The 20,906-nt window shown below is 40.3% G+C and overlaps 1 protein-coding gene across 2 annotated transcripts in view; it reads right to left on the minus strand.

Moving 5' to 3' along the window:
• Positions 1-245: 245 nt before the first annotated feature.
• Positions 246-20,906, minus strand: part of TRIT1 (tRNA isopentenyltransferase 1) — a gene marked incomplete at its 5' end in the record, with an annotated part of 43,100 nt that continues 22,439 nt past the window's right edge. The window contains 10 exons of one of the 2 annotated variants that reach the window (XM_080654431.1): positions 246-1,241; positions 3,500-3,617; positions 3,943-4,052; positions 6,742-6,819; positions 7,071-7,183; positions 7,554-7,665; positions 10,373-10,515; positions 12,754-12,899; positions 13,602-13,703; positions 18,144-18,281. In XM_080654431.1, the coding sequence (XP_080510557.1) occupies positions 1,072-1,241; positions 3,500-3,617; positions 3,943-4,052; positions 6,742-6,819; positions 7,071-7,183; positions 7,554-7,665; positions 10,373-10,515; positions 12,754-12,899; positions 13,602-13,703; positions 18,144-18,281 (1,230 nt within the window). In that variant the 3' untranslated portion in view covers positions 246-1,071. The remainder of the gene's footprint in view (positions 1,242-3,499; positions 3,618-3,942; positions 4,053-6,741; positions 6,820-7,070; positions 7,184-7,553; positions 7,666-10,372; positions 10,516-12,753; positions 12,900-13,601; positions 13,704-18,143; positions 18,282-20,906) is intronic. The other variant, XM_080654430.1, reaches the window with a different exon arrangement.

Here is a 20,906-nt window from a genome sequence, read left to right on the forward strand (position 1 = left end):
CCAGGTTCGATTCCGGTCAAGGGCATGTACCTTGGTTGTGGGCACATCCCCAGTAGGGGGTGTGCAGGAGGCAGCTGATCGATATTTCTAACTCTCTGTTCCTCTCCCTTCCTCTCTGTAAAAACCAATAAAATATATTTAAAAAATAAAAATAAAATAAATAAAATGTAGATTCCTTAGAAACAAACAAAAAAATAGATAAAATGTAGATTCCAAACTCAATAGAGACAGTAGTCACAGTAATTGTCACACAATAAATGTCGATGTCTTTAGTTTTTCAAATCCCATGTCACAGCCACCTTGGTCTGATTCTCTCCTCTACAGAATTCCAAGAACTGGTTTGGTTCACCTAACTGAGGCCAGTCCTCTCCTGCCATTCACTCAAATCCAGAACTCCAGATTTGTGGGGCGCACAATCCTTCGGTCATCTATAAAAGTGTCTGGAAGTTATTGATATTTTTAGCCAAAGTCAGGGACATAAAACTCTTTTTTTAAGGGATATAGTGAATCCTGGTATTCATCACCAAAAAGATCCCCTCAAGTGTGAAAAAGTGCAATCTGTGCCTCTTTTAAAAACAGAACCTTTGCCCTAACCGGTTTGGCTCAGTGGATAGAGCGTCGGCCTTGGGACTGAAAGGTCCCAAGTTCGATTCCGGTCAAGGGCATGTACCTTGGTTGCGGGCACATCCCCAGTGGGGGATGTGCAGGAGGCAGCTGATCGATGTTTCTTTCTCATCGATGTTTCTAACTCTCTATCCCTCTCCCTTCCTCTCTGTAAAAAATCAATAAAATATTAATAAAAAAAAAAAAAAAAAAAACAGAACCTTTAAGGTTAAAAGAAAAAAATCCCTTCCCGAACTCACATTGCCAGACACATCAGCCACACAGGAGCTGACAAGACCTGCTGTTTCCATGACAGAGAACATGACACTTTAAAACCACACCACTGAATGAAAGAAAATGGCAGGAGCTTTCTGCATAGCGCTCCTCCGCCCAGACTGGGGCACAGACATAACGCTCCCTCCTGAACTAGATCCCCGCCACTTTTGCCAAGGCCACTGGACATGTCCCTTAAACACTGGATTTCAGTTCTTCATCATTCCGCCCTATGGATCTGTTCTCTTCAAGCTCTTTGTCATGGTCTGGGGAAATACTCTGACTTCCTACGGTGGTGAAGGCATCTGAGTCCAATCGTCTTCTTTTCTTCAGTTGGTGTAAGTGGGATTTGGATTTCATATGTGCTAAAATAAAACAACAACAACGAACACAAAAAAACTAATTAGGCTTTTCTAGAATTAATCCTAGCAGCATATAAAATTAGCTATGCAACCCTTCTGTTTAATAATAACAAGAACAACACATGTATTGGTATAGCTGCTTAGCAATTTTAAAGGAAGAATAAGTTATATGGCCAGTGAGCTAGCAAACTATAGCAAGCTACCATGTATCACACGCACCCTGCTAGGTGCTTTACATCACTAATCCTCCCAAAAAATCTTGCAGACAGTACTATGCAGCTCATTTTATACAGGAGGAAACTGAAGTTCACAGAGTCTTACATTTTGTCCAAGACCACACAGCAGGTGAGCTCCTCAGCTTACCTATAGTTCTAAAAAGGGGCCAAATTTTCCAGAATCAGGACTCTTAACTCAATTTTTTGGTATAGGGCTTCCCTGTTATAGATACATTTCAACTCACATGACTAAAAAGTTACAAATTCAAATCCTGTCTGTATTACAGGACAGCTGTCCGCCTGCCACAGGCCTGCAGCACCCAGAGATGCCCTTCCTACTTCTTCCCTGCTCTACAGGTTGCCCCTCCTGCACTGACATCGCTCTGCCTGGGTCAGATAAGCCATCTGAATGACTAACCCACAAGGCTCACATTATGCAGACACACAATGCTCCGGGCAGATAACAAGAAACCTTCTCTGACATCCCTTCTGAGGGTCCACAGAAGCAGTAAAGCTACTGTTGCCTGATATCAATTTCTGACCTCTCACTCCAGACCGTTCCCACCCTCTGACTAACTCACACAAGCTCCTTTTCACTAGCCTGTTCTTTTTCAAGGAAATCTTATTTGGGAACACCTAAAAAAAAATAAACAGCTAGATTAAATTCTATTTCTACATATTTAAATAACCATTTTTAAGGGTTTAGAAACAAAAATAAATAAGGAAGAGGTTAGAAGTCAAAGAAAAGTTTACTTGGGGGAAAAAGTCAGCTTTGTTCTCCAGCTAGAGGCTAAGGCAAAAAAGGGGGGGGGCGGCACGGGAGGGACATTCTGGATTGGCTCTCCATGGCAGCAGGAGATAGGAGCAAGGACTTGACAGATGGCACTATAGAAGAGCTTATACAAGCTAAGCTCACAAAGGCTCACAAATGTTGCTTCTCTAAGGCTACCCCTGAAGGACACTGGACAAATCGAACCACTAAGTTTCCTTTAGAAAAAACAATCAGACTCTCTCTCTCTCTTCCCCTTTCATCATTATAAACCAATGACAATCGAGGCTTCTTCTGCTGCTTGGGCAGTCACAGCCGTCCCCAGTCTCTGACAATGGAGTTCATTTTGCCAGAGTTACCAGTTAATAGAACTAATCATTCTACTGGTTGGTATGGGGAGAAAAATCAACTTCTCTAAGAATCCCATGCAAAGCAGTACTCTGAACAGAAGGATTCTAGCCATTAGGTAGTCCGGCTGTGCATAAAGGGAGTGAGCCTTAAACAAGTTTCTAAATGTGATATAAATTCAAGGCTTGGAGGCTAAGGCCCTTTGGGATTTGACTGGGTGACTACAGAAATCCGACAGGGACTGCAGTGTGACTCTGGCAGAGGCAGATCTAGGCTCTAAAACAGAGCGGAGCCTTCACACAAGGCCAACCCCTGGTTGGTCGGAAGTACCTTATAAAGGAGACATTATCCATAACCACCTTCTTTATACATGACTGATAGCCCTGCTGTCACTTTGCTAGGTTGAATGTTAAGTTTCCCTTAACACTTTTCATCAGTTTTAACAACCACCACCATTTCAACATTACCTTAAAAATTACTGAAGAGACACCACTCTGAAGAATGTACTCAGGAAGAGTAACTGCACTTCCTGCTCCTTCCCAGCCATTTCTGCTTGTTTGGGTGAGTTACCTGGCCTCCCTTAAAATCCTACCCCATCCCACTGAGGTCTAAACATGAAAGGCCAAGGAACTCCTATAAGGCAGGACCACAAAAATCAAAGGACTCTGGAAAGTTAACTGTAGACCCTTCGGTATAAAATATCTACTCTAGCTGAGGGCATATGATCTTCCTTTGAAATTCAGAATATAGAGATAACTGTCCAATTTGGGAAGATAGCCATGAAATTTGAGTACAGGCTCTCAGAGGAATCTGGCCCTCCCTTTACAAATACGCAGACTCTAGCATTCAACCTAGAAAAGACCTTGAATTTCATGAAGTTAGTGTGATACACCCTTACAGATTTCTCTGTGCCATTCCCCAGACTCTACCTGCCCATTCACGGTCCCCAATGATGACTCGACCACAGAGGTCACACATGTGAGAACTTCTCTTGTTCTCAGTTTTACTGTATGGCATCTTTACTGGAGCAGCATCAGGCTTACGGCCCTGAAATAACAAAGGGGGTGGGGGGGGGCAGAGAAGCATTCAATTCAAAGAGACTTGGATATCATTCTCTGATATTAAGGATAGTGGGATAGTCCCAAGATTCTTTTTTCTCATCCCAGAGAGCAGGTGGACTGTGAACAGACTTTAGCAACAACCTTTCTGAATGTGAAAGTAGAAACACAGCCTCCAGAGATCTAAAAGCAGCCAGCCCTTCTGCTCTATTCCACGGTAAAGAAGGCTTGGTTCCCAACACAGCAACAAAGGTATAAGCTAAGGAAAGCTGTCTGAAAACCAGACAATAGGCAGTACCATGATTAATAATCACCTGGATGAAACTTTGCACAATTTCAAAAGCAGGTTCAAGAACAGACTCCTCCCACTTCGAGATATTGGATACTTCTAAGCCATATATTGGGGGGACACCGGGACCAGGTCCTAAAGATGACAAAGAAAAGCTGTGAGAGGTCAGCCCCCAAGACCTAATCTATTCTGCTTCCAGGACTTCAATTCAACAAAGACCTAGAAGGTTGACTGGTCTACAGCCAACAAGTCCAGCTATATAATCCAGAGTCTCGAATGTGGGATCTTCCAAATCAGAAAGGAAAACAATATAGAATAACAGCTCTAATAATCACTGTGTGGGCTATAATGTAAAGATAGCACATCATAGGAGGAAATAAACTAATAGCTTGAAGTACTTCTGAATGGAGATAAGACTGGAGGTAGCCAAGAATACAGCTATAGGCATTTCATCCATCTGAGCCAACCATGTTTGGTCTCTACTGGTAGCTTCCCCAGTCTGTGGATACAATAAATTGCCTTCCACTGCTAGGTTAAGTCAGTTGCCTAAAGGCAAAGAGCATTGCCCAATGGACAAAAACATCAAAGTCCTCAGGATGCCAACGGCAGGCAGGTGCTAGCCTTTTGATTGTGCCAACCACAAATAAGATTCTTCTTAAAATGGACGGGGCTGCACCTGCCACCACACGGAAAGGTGAGACTGGGAGGGTGCAGGCAGCATCCACAGCACACCTGGCCTTGGATAAGCTCTGCACCTGTTTCCAGGCCACTCTATATTTTCCTTTCCCTCTAAGTCCTTTGTTGGGCTTCTGTGCCCTGTCTAAGCACCTTTCAACAAGTTCTCGGCTCCCAGCTGCTATTCCTGGCTTGAGTCCAAGACCAAGCTGGGGTGGGGAAGTCCCTCTGGCTTCTTGCCAGAACCATATCCCAGCAGACCAGCCCTGGCCAATCAAACACAGCTCCTGATTTACAGGGCAGCTGTGCCTTTCACACTAGCACCAGGACTGTGTGGGCATATGCATGAATGAGGAATGGGCATATGATGCACTGTGCCATCAACCCCTCCTGACTTGGAGATGGGGGAGTTATTGTGGCTTTACCACAGAAGGAAGCTCCAAATCATTACAAAAAAACATCTTTTGTTACAGACTAATTGTAGCCCTGGGGAGAAGAGAAGCTGCATTAGAAATTCATAGTAGTGAACTTCAATTTCAGCTGACTCAGGCTTCCTCTATCTAACAGGACATGCAAAGAAAGCAGGATAAGTAGAAGAAAGTGTCAAGAGCCTCTTGGCACCAGAACAACAATGGAGAGCTCTGTCAGAGACTGAGAGCTGCGAGAGAGAACTTCAGCAATCTGGTGGTCAACAACATGAATCAAGGTGTTTATGTTCAGAGGCGCTGAGCAGGGTGGACGGCCTCGCTGCCCTTATCTGTAACTGAAAGCCAAAGTAAAAGGTAAACAGGGGGTGATTCAGAAGCATATTTTAAAAGTGCCCACAAGATGAAATTGGGGTTTCACTTATATATAGGCTAACATGCAAAGTGTCCCCTCGGGAGTTTGAACAGGAGACAGCGAGTTCGATTGCTTGCTATGACATGTGCTGACCACCAGGGGGTGGTGCAGAACAAAGGAAGGCCCTGGCCGGCAGCCAGGCCTAGGGACCCTGCCCATGCACGAATTTTGTGCACTGGGCCTCTAGTATCTTAATAAGCACACAATTTCTTACTTGAGGCCAATACAAATGCTGTCTAGCTAAAGTTATAGCTAAAGGAAACAAGAAGACTGGTGGAAAGCAGAGCATGGACTTCAGAATCAGGCCTGCATTCAATACTCTATTGCTTAATAGCTAGGGGATTCCTAGTAAGTTATTTAACCTGTCTGAACCTCCATTTCCTTACCTGCAAAATTAAAAGAATAACACCTGGAAGACAGAATAATTTATGTATAGCACCAAATTTAGTACCAAGGATCAAATGAATGAGATTTTCCTTTCCTTTTCCTTAAAAGTGCTATCCAGCCCTGGCCCGTGTATTCAGTGGTTGAGCATCACGGGTTCAATTTCCAGTCAAGGGCACGTACCTGGGTTGCAGGCTTGATCCTGGGCCCCAGTCAGGGGGCAGGTGGGAGGCAACCAGTCATGTGTTTCTCTTGCATGGATGTTTCTGTCTCTCCCCTCCTCACCCCACCTCCCTCCCTCCACTCTCTCCAAAAAAATCAATGAAAACAATATCCTCAGGTGAGTATTAACAACAACAAGAAAGTGCCATCTAGGGGGCAGGTGCAGGGTGTAGGAGGTCAATGGGGAAATAAAAGGGGGACATCTATAATACTTTCAACAATAAAGTTTTAAAAAAATAGTGCTATCCAACTAAAATTAAAGGTGAAGCAGTTTGAAGCACCACATATCTGAACACAAAACACTATGGTGAATATTTTGTCTTTTTATACTGCTCATCTGGCTCAAAAACTATTTTAATTAGGAAAGCCTTCCTACAGAAATTTAATTGCTCTTCAAAATTAGAAGCTAAAATCAACCCTGAGCACCAACTCTGCTAAGATGTTGCTATTTTGCTCTTCCCAGTTTGCAGCCAGCATGCATATGTTCAAGGCATAAGGCAGACTTCTCACTGGAAAGATTTGTTTTCTGAGACATCACAAGAAAATATCCCTGGACAATCAATTATGCAATAGACACCTACCCAGGTCATGTCTCCAATCTTAATACAGGTCCAGAAACTGAAGTTCATTTTCTGGGTGAGCTGAGGGCATCTATACTCTATTGAAAACATACCCAGGGGATAAGGAAAAACATAAGACTTACTGCTCAAAAAACGATTTTTAATCCATCGGTTTTGCTTCCGGGCATATCTCTTAGTCACTTGTTTCAGGGCCTCAATACCTGAAAGATCAAAGTAGACATAAGGACCTCTAAGTACTTTTCACCCTGCCAAAAGGAAGGCCCATCCAGCCCAGCATAAGAGAAAATTAGCCACAGCAGCACACTAGTGGACACTTGGTCAACAAAAACCTTAATTCTGAGCTGCCAGCCATTTGGGACTCTTCTAGCCTTAGCTCTTTCTCAGACCATACCAGCAGGGAACTCTGTCACCCAAGGATGTCCATGGCTAGGTTAGATGGAGAAATTCACACCTTTCTTTAGGAGCTGGTTACTAGTCTCTGGTGTGCATTTTCCCTCAGTGATCAGGTACTCGTGAAATTCCTTGAAGCCAATTGATTGGAAGATACCATGTTGATAGTCCTGGCTGGGAACAGGAGAGCATCAGCAGATGAGCCATTGCATCTGAGCACTAGCAGGGGCCTTGGAGATGATCTAGCTGAGCCATTCCATCCCTTAGATGAGGAAATTGAGATCCTGAGCAGTTATTTCCTCTCTGAACTCCTTCCTCCACCACCCCCACCAGCTGCCAGGTTACTTCCCTTGAAAATTAACTCCTGAGAATCCTTGACAGATTAGAAAACTGCAACTGTAACAAGTACACCAAACCTCCTCCAAAAAGCCTTGCCAAGGACAAAGGCTAACAAACAAAAAGATCCAAAGCCAGTATTATGTTTATAGTCTTTTAACCATAGGCAAGGGATGGAGAGTAGGTTAAAGTAATGTCAAATCCTCACCTATTTTCTTCAACTTTCTTCTGATTATAGCGTCTGTGAAAATCTCTTAGTTCATCCAAGAGCCCAGCAGCAAGCATGTCATCCACCCTTTTATCCAAGCGCTCATCTAGAACTTGAATCAAATTAACCCATCACCAGTAAGCCTGTTGTAGGTGTGTACTATACACTTACATGATGAATGGACATGCTGTGCAAAGAAGAGAATTTGTTCAAATGGAAGAAAGGGTTCAAAATCCAAAGCTCTCTAATAATAAAAGGGTAATATGCTAATTAGACCGGACGTCCTTCCAGGCATCCTTCCAGACGAAGCCGGGGCTGCGAGGGAAGCCCAGGTCCCAGGTGCCTGCCGGCGGCTGGAGGGAAGCCCAGGTCCTGGGTGCCAGAGGGAAGCCAGTGCCGGCAGCCAGGGGAAGGAAGGCCTACTCTTGCATGAATTTTGTGCATTGGGCCTCTAGTTATATAATAATTCATATGACATTTAGTCACACTAAGACTCTGCAACTCCACTCCAATGAAAACAGCCAGAATGAAACACACATCTTTTTATTATATAAAGAGAAAGCATACAATTGCACCTTTTAGGGAGAACAAGAATTTTTTATTTTTATTTTTTAAAAAATATATTTTATTGATTTTTACAGAGAGGAAGGGAGAGGAATAGAGAGTTAGAAACATCAATGGGAGAGAATCATTGATCGGATGCCTCCTGCACACTCCCCACTGGGGATGTGCCCGCAACCAAGGTACATGCCCTTGACTGGAATCGAACCTGGGACTCTTCAGTCCACAGGCTGACGCTCTATCCACTGAGCCAAACCGGTTAGGGCATATTTTATTTTATTTATTATTTTTTTAAATCCTTACCCGAGGATATTTTTCCATTGATTTTTAGAGAATGGAAGAGAGAGGGAAAGACAGAGAAATATCAATGTGAGAGAAACACATGAATTGGTTGCCTCCTGCATATGCCCTGGCCAGGGCCAGGGAGGAGCCTGCAATGAGGTACATGCCCTTGACCGAATCAAACCCGGACCCTTCGGTCCGTAGGCCGACACTCTATCCACAAATATTTTATTCTCACATGGAATGTATTTCCATTGTTTATTTTAGAGGCAGCTGAGAGCCCCCGGGTTTACCCTTCTTACTTTTTTCTATCATATTTGTTACTCTAACTTTGTGTTATTTCACATTTAAGAATTCTCAGATGACTCCTTTGACAGAAACAAGAAACTTTAGTCCAAAGCCATCCTTGGTGTATCCTGAACAATTGAACAAAGAGTGAGAGGTCATAATCATTCAGATGCAGTGGTCAAATACAACTTTATTATAAATCAGATACCATTATATTATGCTAAATTACAGGACATATTTTTATTTACAAAAATTTAATTATGGCCCTAGTCAGTGTGGCTCAGTTGGTTGGGCGTTGTCCCATGCACCAAAAGATTCAATTCCCAATCAGGGCACATGCTGGGGGATTCAAGCTTGATCCCCCGCAGAGGGAGTGCAGGAGGCAGCCCATGGATATTTCACTCTCGCATCAATGTTTCACTCTCGCATAAATGTTTCACTCTCTCTCCTTTCCACTCTCTCTAAAAATCAATTTTTTAAAAAAAGTCTCTTTAAAAACTTTTTCCATTATGAAAACACTATCTTTTTCTATAAACTTGTAACTAAAATTAATAACAAATTTTCACCATTTCAGTCATGCTCTTCTACACCTCTGCCACTGCTATTTCATTGCCTGCAATGGAACTAACCCATGTTTCTGTCTTCCTAAAAAGTTTGCATTTATTGAGGATTCTAGATGTGTCAGGCACATTCTAAGTGCTTTATATTATTAACTCAACTAATCCTCAATGAAGCAGTGAGATATGTACTGAAACATTATCTCCATTTTGCAGGAGAGAAAATGGGGGGCACAGAAAGTAAAGTAACTTGCCTTAAAACTCACATAGCTAGAAGATGATGGGTCAGGAATCTGAATCCCAAACAGTCTGGCTCTTAATAACCACACTATACTGCCTATTCTCAAAATAATCTCACCTTGCTCTGACCGGTGTGGCTCAGTGGATAGAGCGTCAGCCTGCGGACTGAAGGGTCCCGGGTTCGATTCCGGCCAAGGGCACATGCCTGGGTTGCTGGCTCGATCCCCAGTAGGGGGTGTGCAGGAGGCAGCCAATCAATTGTTCTCTTTCATCATTGATGTTTCTATCTCTCTCTCCCTCTCCCTTCCTCTCTGAAATCAATAAAATATCTTTAAAAAAAAAAAATAATCTCACCTTACCAGACCTAGCTCATAGGTTACCTATACAGATTGGTCCCTGACTCCCCCGCAGAGAACACTCATCACTTTCTAGCCAACATTTATCACAATGTAGTATCTATCTCATTATTTGTCACCCCACCAGACTAAGAGCAGGCACTGTGTCTCATATTCATCTCTGAAATCCAAGTACCATTCAGAATACTTGACACTTCAACCTCTTCCACAGGAGCCTCCCTTCTCTTTAGCTTTCTCCTTTGGATCTTCCCTGGATAGCAATCTCTCTTCCACCCCACTCATCCCATCTTATCCCACCCTTGATATCTTATCCTAGTGCCAGGGCTGCCCTTACTCGCTTTTCAGATAGACACTTAGGAGAATGGCACTGTGCCTTACTAAGTCAACAAATAATGGTAAATGAAAAGCAAATTAATAACTAATACTTATTTAGTGTTTATTATGAGCCACTCATGGTTGTAAGCATGTTATATATAGTAATATATTACTATAAGATCTAACTCTAATGAACTCTAGGGCCTCAAAGGGCTTTTACCTGTCTGGTCAGCATGAAGCCAGAGGATGCAAGGGTTAGGGAACTTCAGAGGGCCTCCAAGGGGACCACCACCTTCCTCTGCATGTTGACGATGAAGAAATTCACTGTGAGAGATTCCCGTTTCTTCAAACACTTGCAAACTCCTAAGTCATTTGGGGGTGGGGGGGAAGAAGGGGGTAAAAGTCATAAAAACTATTAGAAAATATTAATTCTCAAGGAGAGAGGGTGTTTATTATAAAACATCTCATTCTCACTTTCACTGCATAAGCCCATGAAGACATGAAAGTCCAGATTACTATGATTCTATAGCTATTCAGAAAGGGGTCCTAAGAAAACTTTAGGTGAAGTTAAGAAATAATACTATACCTTTAAACACATATCAATTTTTCTGAAATCAGTTAAACAAGTTCAGAAACAACAGTTTTCTTCTATACAGACAGAATGGGACTTACTTTCAGGTAAGCAGGAAAAGAACTTGTTTGGGACACTTTGTTACAAGCCAACAAGTCTAGTCTCGCCAGAGTGCCTTTCTCACAGTAGAAAAGTATGTTGTATAGCAAGCTCATCAACTTTCTTTTTAAATATATCTGAAATTCTGACTAATTCAGTATTCTACTAGCACAAAGACCAATGAAAAAAGAACTCACATACTTACTCTTAAGCCACCATATACTCTGTCAGTATCTGTTATGTTACGCAGCACTAGGTAATTTAACCCCCAATTCTATACTCTACCACTCTGGGTGATTGTAATTTATCAGCGTGAAAGTGATCTTTCCCTTCCTGACCCAATTCTACTTCCTGAAACCCTAGCACAAGAGTAAAGACCCCTTGTTATTTCACATCACTGGTCATTCAAAGAAGACCTATGAGGAAAAAATGTATAGTGACAATATCTCCCTTTTCTGGAGGTTAGACTACAGGCTCAAACTAAAAGAAAGATTAAAAAGTCCTCCAATCCTCTGTAAAGAAAGACTCTAGAGCTCTTAGACTCGATTGACTCTTACGAAGACACAGTTCTCAACTCATTACTAGTTTAGAAGTAGAAAATGAGGAGAGGTGATAAGAAAGAACTATTTGATAAAAGGAAAGGATAATATAGACCAAGCTCCAGAATCATATCATAAAACAATATAAAAATGGATGCTCATCATAATGTTCCTGAGTTTTCAAAAAAAATTTTAAAGATTTTTATTAAAATGTTTAAATAAAATGTTTGGATATTAGAAAATATAACCTTGCCGAAACCGGTTTGGCTCAGTGGATAGAGCATCGGCCTGCGGACTGAAGGGTCCCAGGTTCGATTCCGGTCAAGGGCATGTACCTTGGTTGCGGGCACATCCTCAGTGGGAGGTGTGCAGGAGGCAGCTGATCGATGTTTCTCTCTCATCGATGTTTCTAGCTCTCTATTCCTCTCCCTTCCTCTCTGTGAAATATCAATAAAATATATTAAAAAAAAAAAAAAGAAAATATAACCTTAATTTATCTAGACTATACATTATCACCAAGGTGATATTGCCCTCAAGGAGGCAAAAACAACCCTTACCTACTATAACGTGTGTGTCCCTCCAAAGTCAACCATACCAAAAAAAACCCCATTATTCAAATTTCATTGGTGTGAAGAAGGAAGGAGGCATAATTAGGAAAAACAATTCTAAAAAGGTTTCTAGGTGGGGTAGGAGACAATAATGAAAAAATAATTCAGTAACATGATTTAGAACATTCATTTGAATGGAACACTTCATAATCCCTATCAATACACATGTTGCTATATTTGATCTTTATAACCATCCACATGGTAGATACTTCGTTAGATCTTCTACTCTGCCAGATACTCCCAACACAGAAAAATATAGCCAACACATGATGCTGCAATTTCAAAACAACCTAAGAAAACATGACCTTATGAGTTCATGTACCACCTCTCTCTTCCCTTCAAGAAAATCTCCATGTGTAAAGTTGAGCTGATCTATGAGACAGTTTATAACATCTACCTCTCACTGGGAAAGCTGTTGGGGCAGAACTCAGCATTGCACAATCAATTATGAAACCCAAGTCATAATGTAAACCTACTGCATGCCAGAAAAATTTATATGAAAACTGTTATACAAGCAAAGATCAAACAGAAAACGAAGCAAGATTACATAGGCCCTAGGGAAAAGCTATATTGTATATGCATTTTAAATGTAACAACAAAGTAGGGTATAACTATTTATTGAGGGAGTTTGTTTGCGGCAGTAACTCAGGGCCTCCTAACCTTCTAAGCTGTAACTCCACTAAATACTATTATCAAACTTCTCTCTCATCACCCAGGCACACTGAAGAACTGACTATCCTCTAACTCTAAAGGAACTCGGGTCAGTGGGCCCGGGCTTTCTTACCTGGCCACTTTGCGCTTGTCATGTGGGTGCAGCTTCGCAGCCATTTCTGGGTCCACCTGGCTTAGGCGTTTGTGAAGTACATGGCCATCTTCCTTTTCAAGCTCTACTTTCCGGTCAATCTCTTTCTCAGTGCCCGTCTGCTGGGGCTATTAAGTGAAAGTTTAGAAGTAAATTTAACTCAACAATTCAATAAGCACCAAGACAGTGTATGTACCAGGCACTCAGCTAAATGTTAGGAATACAGAATAGAGATGATTCAGAAGGTCTTGCCATACAGTGAGAGTCAGATCATAAACAGAAAATTCCAATACATCATGGTAGTGCTATGAGGCCACAACAAATAAAAGAGGAAGGGGGACATACTCAGGTACCCTGCTTCCTTGTCAGGAATACAAATAGGTACCAGGGCTAACATGTCTATATTAAGACATCCAGGAGTCTAGTGTTCTCAGCAAGTGTGACCAAAGAGTAGATCAGAATGGCCAGCACACTATAGTTTGCGAAGTCCCACCCTATGCAATAGCATCTCTGTAAGAAAGGTTAGTATTGGATATCTCCCTGACACATAGATTGTTACAGCCAGGAAATGCTGAATCAGACTAGTGCGCTGCTAACTATATGGAGATGCTAATTAATCCACAGAGGAGCATTTTTCCCACACATAGCCCCTGCCCTTAGGCCTGCCTGGAGGAGCCACTTCACATATGGAGGTGGGATTTGCTTCAGAATATTAAGTTGGAAAATTACAGTTGCTGAGTGTAAGAAATAGGCAAGAGCCCTTCCACTAAAATTAGCTGGTAAGAAAAAAGAACCCATTTCCTTGTGAGTTACAAGTGAACTAAACATACCTTAGCACTGATAAGAACTTTCCAGAGTAGAGACTCAATGTAATAATTGGTTCCTCCCACGACAATAGGAATTTTATGTCGGGCAAATATATCTTCAATGTGAATATTAAGAAAGACATCACAATATTTAATATCAGAAGAGAATCCTGACTCACTCAGAAAGGAGGTATTAGCAAAAAACCACATTCACTTGGAATTGATACTAGTGTTCACTGTTTCCCATGAGTTCTCAGAATTATTTCCTATCAGTTCTGGAGGGACTTTCATAAACCAAAAACAGATAAATGACTGTAATTACTTCCAATTCTAGAACTTTCTAGGCCTTGCTGCTAAAATTCAAAGCTTGCTTGGTATTCTAATCAGCTTAATGAGCACAAGTCCAAGGACTCTCAGAACCAAGTGTCAGCTGCTCAGGAGCCACCAAGGTGACATCTGACTTTGCTTTCTAAGGCAAAATACAAACTGGTTCTCTAAGATGTGGTTTAGACTCAGTCTTACCATTAAGTGGTAGTAGTGCACATTTCAGCCACTTGAGACTCCACTAGATAAACTGAGAAGCACTGGTTCTAACGACAGATTTCAATTACCAGTTCCAGTTCTTGGGCATGTTATTCAACCTGAGCTTCAGTTTTCTCACCTGTAAAATCCTCATGAGTTCTTACGAGGATTAAATGTGACAATGCAAATAAGTCCCCAATCACAATGCCTGAAATATCTTTTCAATTGAGTAAGCATTCTATTTATAATTTACTTTAGTCACTATTGTTTTTATGTCTCTGCTACTTTGAATTCTTTTCTTTAGAACTCTGTTGAACAGATAATTATCTGCTTTAAGAAGGCTTTGCTTCTGAGGATAATTGATAAAAAGAGACTTTCAACCCAAACAAAGACTCATTTACACACTTCTTTCCCTTGCCAGCCAGTCAGAGTGCACAGACAAAGATGATCTCTTTTCTATCAGAAGCCCACTAACCTTTAAGAAGTTGGGGCGGGGTGGAAAGAGGTTAGCAAGCAAGGATCATATAGAAAAAACTTTTTTTTTAACATAAATTCTATATTGCCCTCCTTAAATTAAGTACAGGAAGTATACAATTACACAGTAGTTGTAATAAAACTTCAAATATATAATTAACAAAGGGAAAAAGGACAAGGAAAACAAAAAGGGAAGGCTAAAAACAGTGAGATCCCAAAGTGGGGGGCGGAGTGGAAAAGAGGGAGGGAAATAGGTAGTAGGAGACATGGAGTGAAAAAGTTTAACTTGTTTGCACAAGCCATGAAACTGCTGTGATCCTGGGCAAAACCCTTCTGTCTGGCCTCACAGTATCTAATACCTTCATCTGTCTAATCAAGAAGGCTGACTGGCTACTTCTTAAGGTACTTTCAATTTTGAACTCGGCTTGTAGGTTCTTACCTAAATTCACTACATCGCCAATCCTATAAATGACCTGATTAAATCATTCCTATTGTTGCTGCCCTTTAGAAATTTTAATTAGCTCTCCATTTTCTTTAACTTCTTCCTGAACAACCAAATTGTCCTATAGCAACAATGTACTTTGGTGATTTATTTTAATTTCCAAAGGGCTTTCATATACATTATCTCATCTGATAAACTGCCTTGTAAAACAGGTAGGGCAAGAATTATTATCCACATTTAAATCTCTGCCCTTTGAGAGGCAAAAAAAATCTCATTATTTGCATGGCCCTGATTAACAACAAGGACAAACCCTTTTTCATGTTTATCACCACTTCTATTTCTTCCTTTGTGAATTAGTACTCATGACCTTTAATTTTTGTACTGATTCATAAGAGTTCTTCATATTTAAGTATATTAACATTTTACCTTTCCTTGTTACAATATTTTCCCCCTGGTTTGTAGTCTGTTTTTTAATTTTATTTATTTATGGTGAGCTGTTTCCCCCCTTTTTAAATATATATATATACATATATATATATACACACACACACACACACACACACACACATACATACATACATACTAGAGGCCCGGTGCACGAAATTTGTACACTCAGGGGGAGAGATCCCTCAGCCCGGCCTGTGCCCTCTTGCAGTCCAGGACCTCTTGCAGTCCGGGAGCCTTTGGAGAGCAGGGAGCAGGCCTAAGCCAGCAGTTGGACATCCTTAGCGCTGCCGCGGAGGTGGGAGAGACTCATACCACCGCCACTGTGCTCGCCAGCCATGAGCCCAGCTTCTGGCTGAGCGGCGCTCCCCCTGTGGGAGTGCACTGACCACCAGGGGGCAGCTCCTGCATTGAGTCAGTGCATCATAGCGACCAGTCATTCTGCCGTTTGGTCAATTTGCATATTAGCCTTTTATTATATAGGATATATATTTTTTTTATGGACTTCAGAGAGGAAGGAAGAGGGAGAGAGATAGAAACAGCAACAATGAGAGAGAACCATTGATCAGCTGCCTCTACACCACCCCCCCTGGGGATCAAGCCCGCAACCCAGGCATGTGCTCTTGACTGGAATTGAACTGGGGACGCTTCAAGTCCACAGGCTGATGCCCTATCTACTGAGCCAAACCGGCTAGGACTCCCTCTTTTTTTTTTTTTTCAATTATGAAATATCCAGTATACACACAAGAACATTTTGACATATGTAAATTATGAAGCCCAGTAATAAAACAAATACTAATGAACCTAATGTACGAAAAGGAGTTAGTCATTCCTTTGAAGTTTCTGTGTATTCATTCCCATCTCAACCCCCAACTTCTCTCTCTGAGGGAACCACTATCTTGAGTTATTTCAGGGGAAGGGAAGGTATTTGTTTTTCATCATTCCCTTGTTTTTCTTTACATTACTACTGATGTGTATATATTAATACATTAATATATAAAATACATACAATCAATATGTAACAATATATAATTATATGATTAGTTTTGCTTGTCTTTTAACCTTTATAATAAATGGTATAAACATGTATGTATCCTTCTATAATTTCTCATATTTTATGTTGTTTTTGAGATTCTTCCACACTGATTGGTGCATGTAGCTATAATTTATTCATTTTCACTGCTGAAAAAATAAACTTATATGAACAAAGCAAATGTTATACATTCTTCTGTAAGTAGGAATTTAAGTGTTTATATGTTTTTGCTGCTTAGAGGCATGCTATTATAGAATGAGATCTACCACATATCTCTGGGTATACTTGTGACAAGGTTTCTCTAAGTAGATACCTAGGAGTTCTGGTTGATACACATTCTTGCCAATACAAATTCTTAATTCTTACATATTCAACTCTAACAATTTTTCTTTTCTGCCCGGCCAGTGTGGCTCAATGATTGAGCCTCCCATGAACCAGGGGGTCATGGTTCAATTCCCAGTCAGGGCACATGTCCAGGGTTATAGGCTCAATCCCCCAGGAGGGGGCGTGCAGGAGGCAGTCAATCAATGATTCTCTCTCATCATTGATGTTTCTATCTCTCTCTCTCTCTCCCTCTCCCTTCAATAAGAAAGTATATATCTAAAAATATATATATACGTATATTTAACTCTGAAATCTGAAATCATGTCATATATAAAGAGGACTTGGTTTTATTTTTTTCCAGAACAATGAACTGTCCCAGGAATAATTACTAACTACTGCATTATTTCTTCATTTATTTTTATTTTATTTTATTAGATATAGACTGTTTCACGAATTTGCATGTCATCTTTGTGCAGGGGCCATGCTAATATTCTCTGTATCGTTCTAATTTCAGTACCTATATATGCTGCCGAAGTGAGCACTCTTCACTATTTTTACGCTATCTTAATAAGCTAAATATATATGTCCATTTGAATTTGTATCTGAATTTTCTATTCTGTGCCATAAGTTTGTATAGTATATAATTTCCATGCTATTATAATTATTATGAATTTTTAATGTCTTAGTATCTGGCACTCCAGATATTAAATGCAGTCTGGACATTAAAATATATGGATAGCCCCCCTTATACTATTTTTTTTTTTTCAAAAATTGCTGGTATTACCCAGAACAATTTTTTTCCTGTCCCATCATCCCTATTCCAAATATCCCTTTTGAAATTCTAACTGGAAGTCCATTATATTTATAAATTAATTAAGGGTGGAAAACTGAAGCTCAGTGGGGTAAATACTTTAGCCAATAAAATTCACATGATCAAAAGAAGTGGCTCTAAGACTGGAACACAGATTTTCTGGTCCTAAATCAATGTTCTCGCCACTTAAAACAGTGCTTCTCAAATTTTAATGTGCATATAAATCACCTGGTACTCTTGTTAAATGCAGATTCTGATTCATATGAAGTGAGGCTCAAATTCAGCATTTCTAACAAGCTCCCAAGGGATGCTGATGTTGCAGTCTGAGGACAAGACTGAGTAGCAAGGACACCATATCTTTCAATCCACAGAGTGCTGACGGGATGCTCCCTATTGGTAGCTAGGTCTTGTGTGCCCTGCTTAGAAGAAACTGTCACTAGAGAGAAAACTTCTTTCTTGGCTTGGGCTGCCTTGCCATCCGTCAAGCCTAGCTGCTGTCTTTCCTAAGGATATCACAGCAGTTGCCTTGTTCCTGAAGTCCATCACTGTGTAATTTGTCACAAGAGGATCCACAAAGCTGATCATGTGGTGCTGGCATAGTCTCTGCTCTTGGCTAGAAACCTTGTTGGTGATGATGTCTAGGCCTTCATAAACCTAGGAGAAAGAAAATTAGCATGAGAATGTCATAGGCCTCCCTTACTGTACACTTGATGGGTGGAAATGGTGATCTGTTCCTCCCTCCAGCCAAACACTTGACTGACCTAAAGCACCAGAGTAGATGTGATCTAACCAGAGCATACCCAGATTCACAAAACCCAAGGCAAAGGAAGCAGAATATAGAACACCAGCTTTCTTATCAAATATAGGTTTTCCCCACTTTCCCAAAATACAGTGTTCCTGCAAAACTTTCCATAAGATAAAATGGGGTCAAGCAAAGAAGCAACTATCATTAATTTATATGAGAACAATTTTCATCTTTCCCAGACCCCAAATTCAATCTATGTACAATGTCTTTATTTTGTTCACCACAACTGAAATGCTTACTTGCATCCAGTTTTACACTAAGCATAACACCCTTAAAGATCTTTAGGCTTTGCTGACACCTTAAGACACATCTTACTAATGGATACACAAAATAAATCGAGATAAAGCACAGATGCTCACAGACACTGTTCGAAGCTATGAGGGCTTGACGCTGAACTGATGGGTGTAGTTCCCAGGGAAAGAGCTGGTGCTGTCTTTATAACAACTTGCTGCAAAACAAATGATGAACGCTATTTTCACTTTTTTCACAAAAACAAAAATTCTCTTTGGATTTCTTACAGTAATCAAAAACAGTACAGGTTTCCCACACTATCCGAAAGAAGAGCACTTCTATGAAGCCTTTCATAAAATTAAATGGTATAAGGCAAAGAAGCAATTACCATTAATTAAAAAACCTCTTAATTAATTTAAAATTCTCTTCAGATTTCTTTTAGTTACCAAAAACAGGTATCAATGTAGATCTTACTTGTAAAAGTGAAGTGGCTTTACTGAAAACTTTTGAAAAGCAGGAATACCTGTCGTGGCTATTAGCTCAGACTTAAAGATGAAAAGGCTATGTAAATCAGTGCCCAAATGAGAATTAATTCTGCAAGATTAACCGGAGTTTCTTTGGCCTGAACTTTAAACATCTAAACATGGACAGGCTGTTTTATTTATTCTACTTATCACAAAGTCTCCAGAAAGGTAACATTTTGCATTGCTCATAGTTCCACTTCAAATGCTTACACATCTTGTGATTTAAGTGGCTCTGAAAAGTTTTTAGAATTTGTATTAGATTGGCTCCATTTGTGGAGAAGTGGCCTATCTACAAGAATATATATAAAACAAACAAAGTCAACTATTCTTTAATAATAATAAAACACATAAACACTTTGTAGTCAGACCCCTAATACTGCTGTCCTCTGTTGAAAACACAGTGATATCCAAATTACTGCTTGGTACACTCTAAATGCTACATAAGAGTTCTTATATAACAGTCTAAATACTCAAAGGTAAGCCCAGCAAGTGTGGCTCAGTGGTTGAGCACTGACCCATGCATGACCCAGGAGGTCACATTTCCATTCCCAGTCAGGGCACATGTCCAGGTTGCGGGCTCAATCCCCAGTAGGAGGCAGTCGATCAATGATTCTCTCTCATCATTGACATTTCTATCTTTCTCTCCCTCTCTCTTCCTCTCTCTGAAATCAATACATATTTTTAAATAAATAAATAAATACTCAAAGGCAATATATCCTATCTGCAAGCTCTTGATCTGTCAATTGAACTAAAAAGTTCAAGTTGTACTTTTTCTAAATGCAAGTCTCAGATGGAGAACAAATCTGAAAATACTAGTTTGAGAGGAGGGATGAATGCTTTGAAATTAAATGTTCTCTCTGTAATCACTGATTCTACAGGGAGCACTGAATGAACAAATAATAAGTTCCACAGAGCCCACAATGATGTTAAGAGCATTTTTTATCTCACATTTCCCTTTACTTATATGGGTGTCATGTAAGTACAGTACAGTAAAATAGTTAGGAAAGACCCTGGCGCCAGACTGCCTCAGATCAATTCCTAGCCCTGCCACTTACTAGTTATTTGTATTTGGAGTGGTCACTTACTAACCTCTCTGTGATTCAATCCCTCATCAATAAAATGAGGATGATAATATCTATCTCGTACGGTTGTTATGTGGATTAAATGAGTTAATACATGTAAAGCACTTAGTTTTTGCTTGGCACACCGTAAATGCTACATAAGAGTTCTTATATAACTACTTATATTAGGACCACTACCACTACTATTATCACAACAGCATAGGGAGAATGGGAAATAATTTTAGTGTCACTATTTATTGAACTGTACAGTTATGAATTAACTATTTATGTTATGGTGTATATTATCTATCAATTAAAATCAATGCCCAGCCAAAAAGCAAAAACACAGCAACATTTTACACATTTGCACTAAGAGTAAATATGTAAACAAACCAAAAAAACCCCCAATCAATTTTGTAAATGTTACTCTTGGTCCATAAAGACACTTATATTGTAGATGCCACAACTGGGCTTATAATGTTATTACCTGCCTAGATAACATTCATCCAACAAAACAGGTTAGATTTGTAGCTGATTGTCATACATTTACCCTATTTTCCAGCTTCAATTATATGGTATTTTAAAATATATTTTTATTGATTTCAGAGAGGGAAAAGAGGAGAGAGATAGAAACATCAATGATGAGAGAGAATCATGG

The sequence above is a fragment of the Plecotus auritus genome (assembly GCF_963455305.1).
Source record: "Plecotus auritus genome assembly, chromosome: 2".
Lineage (NCBI taxonomy): Eukaryota > Metazoa > Chordata > Mammalia > Chiroptera > Vespertilionidae > Plecotus > Plecotus auritus.